The following is a 2,632-nucleotide window of genomic DNA, read 5'->3' on the forward strand; positions in this document are numbered from 1 at the left end:
ATAACCTCATTTGCCCTGGGGAGAGGGGTTGGGGTTACAGGTTGCTTTTTCTTATTGGGTTGTGTCCTAGTGTATGATGGAGCTGTGTGATGACGACAGTTTCCGGTGACTATCACGGTCGGATCTGTAGATTTTCGTATACTATACGGTTCCTCGGTACAATGACTGGGGTGGGGTGCGTGAGATGCTCGCAATAACAACAATCTATATCTATACATCCCATTTTTCGTCTACTTGCGAATACCAGGTACAGTAACTGGTAAGGTATAGTACTCGTAGAGGCTGCGACAAAAAACCACTAGATTAGTAAACCACAACTCCGTATTTGGAAAAAGCCCGGAATGGGTGGGTCAAATTGGTTTGGACTATCCCGGTGTTGCCGCATCGTACTAAGTACAAGTATCACACTTACCTGTATATGGCTACGGCAGTATCCCTAAAACGGTAGTACCGGTACCGGTAATGCCGGCTTCGCGTTCGTTTATATAGGTGGTATGACGAGGGGTGCAGTAGGGCGACTGTGGCACAGCAATCTACCGTACTGTCCTGCGCGATTGGCGATACGCTGCCCATACCCCCCCATGTCATGAGCTGTGGACTCAGATGTCCGATCTGATCTGGTTTTGTTTGGTGGGTTAGGATTCACGGTCAATGATTCCTTGTGCGGAAACCCCCCACTCTCGCAGTGAAAGGGGGGGTCGGGATCGTGGATAGGGGAGAAAGGGGTTCGAGTGATTATATGTGCAAATGTTTCGGGGACAAAAGATCGAGTTAGAGAGGTGCTATATTAATGTATCTAAACTCCGAAGAGAAGCTAGGGGATAACTATGTACGATGCAATCTATCTATCCATCCATCCAGCAGCGCCTTCACCCATCTATGCTTTCCCAAACCCAAAACAGCCAAAACAACCAAGACAAAAACAACCAAAACCCAGATATGTGGTGACAATACAAAAGATACAATAGAGTAGAAAATAGGAAAAAAAAACATAAAGAAAATATAACACTTTCAGCCCCCGCCCCTCACCCTCCTTGCGTACCCAGTGGTTAGTGTTTACTCCACCACGATCCCAAAAAACCTCAAATACTCCAAAAGATACTCGGTAAGCCCTAGCCTGGCTAACTCATCCGCAATCCCCCAGGAATTTCTCCTCCCTGCCTGGAAGTCTTTCTGAAAGACCTTCGCCACTTCCTCCAGATCCGGCCTCGTCGTCTTCTCCACTACCACGGCACCCCCAGCACTCATCTCCTTCAAGCTATCCTCGAACACGATCCAAACATCCGCCTCAGGCCTCCACTCGCGCATCCGCACGCACTCTGCCAAATGCCGCTTGTCAACTTTACCGACGTTCCCGCACTGCGGACAGACGCTCGGCGCATTGGCGAATATCGAGTTGGATAGGTACATTCCCAGCACTTTGTAGAAACCATTAATGCCCACTTGCGCGATAGTGGACGAGACGGTGGGCTCGGTGACTATTTGCTCTGTGGTGATGCGCAGGTATTCTTGTTGCCTCCGGATGAAGGTTTCGAGTTCCGCCCGCGGAACGGAAGAGGAGGCGAGGCGGCGGGTCATGGCGGCGGTGTTTTCGGAGAGCACCCGCAGACGGTAGGCGCTCCATTGCGGGTATAACACCGATAAGTCGGTGTAGGGTCGCACGTTCGTTAGGAAGGAGATGTCCCAGAGACCGACGGCTTTCGCTCGGTAGGAGGTTACTAGTGTTATTCGGTCTGGGGAGTTTTTGGCCATTAGAGCCAGGTGCTTGAGTGAGCCACCTTGGAGGACGGCAGCAGAGCCGGTTCCGGGCTGGGAAATCTATCCGAGAGGTTAGTAAGGTAGGTGGGGTTATGGAGGGGTGGGACTTACACCAAAGAAGGTGCCGTCGCCGCGTTGGATTACTGTTTCTCCGCCGACCATGTTTGTGGTGTCTGAGAGCATTACGACGCAGACGAATGGGTAACTGTCATAACTGTCGATTCCTCCGTTAGCAAATATGTTCAATCCTTTCAATATCACCTTCGAAAAACTCACTGCCAAGGCACAATCAACCCCTCCCCCCCCACTTCTTTCGAAATCTCCTCTTCACTTCTCTTCTCAACCTCAACCCTGGCAACGCTGCCCCCAACTTTACCAAACTTCCCACCAGTAAGCTCCCGCGCAACACTATTCAGCATCTCACCCCTCTCCAACCCCCCATACTTCTGCATATCAACCTGCACATTAGCATGGCCGATCTCTATAGTCTCCATCACAATCTCCAACTCTACACCCGCGGCGAGGCTCACAGCTCTCATCACGTCAGGGTGGGTCCAGATGTCCTTGAAGAACTGGGAGTGCGCGGCCGTGTTGCGCACGATGAGGTTGTGGTTACTGTAGGGCGAGGCAGTTTTGTCGAGGTAGTCTGGGTTCAGTAGGGCTTTGCGTAATAGCGGGATTGCCGCCTGGGAAAAGAGTGGGAACGGAGCAGAGCCAGCGACCGGTGAGGCGGCGCCAGCGGGGCGGGGGAGAGAGAGGTCCTTGAAGGTGATCTGTGCTGGTGGGGTGGCCGAGATGTTTAAGTGCTTCTGTTGGGATAGCATTGGTTGTTAGTATTTTATTCATTCGTTTGTCTAGGGAATGGAATGGGATG

At 51.5% G+C, this 2,632-nt stretch overlaps 1 protein-coding gene across 1 annotated transcript; it reads right to left on the reverse strand.

The window, feature by feature from the left end:
• Nucleotides 1-1,056: 1,056 nt before the first annotated feature.
• On the reverse strand, nucleotides 1,057-1,920 carry GSTUM_00005562001 (uncharacterized protein; the record flags this gene model as incomplete). Its single annotated transcript, XM_002837690.1, has 2 exons — nucleotides 1,057-1,818; nucleotides 1,870-1,920. 2 exons carry the CDS (start codon nucleotides 1,918-1,920, stop codon nucleotides 1,057-1,059), a joined length of 813 nt encoding a protein of 270 aa, XP_002837736.1.
• Nucleotides 1,921-2,632: the final 712 nt, after the last annotated feature.

This window comes from Tuber melanosporum (genome assembly GCF_000151645.1).
Source record: "Tuber melanosporum whole genome shotgun sequence assembly, scaffold_2, strain Mel28".
Classification (NCBI taxonomy): domain Eukaryota; kingdom Fungi; phylum Ascomycota; class Pezizomycetes; order Pezizales; family Tuberaceae; genus Tuber; species Tuber melanosporum.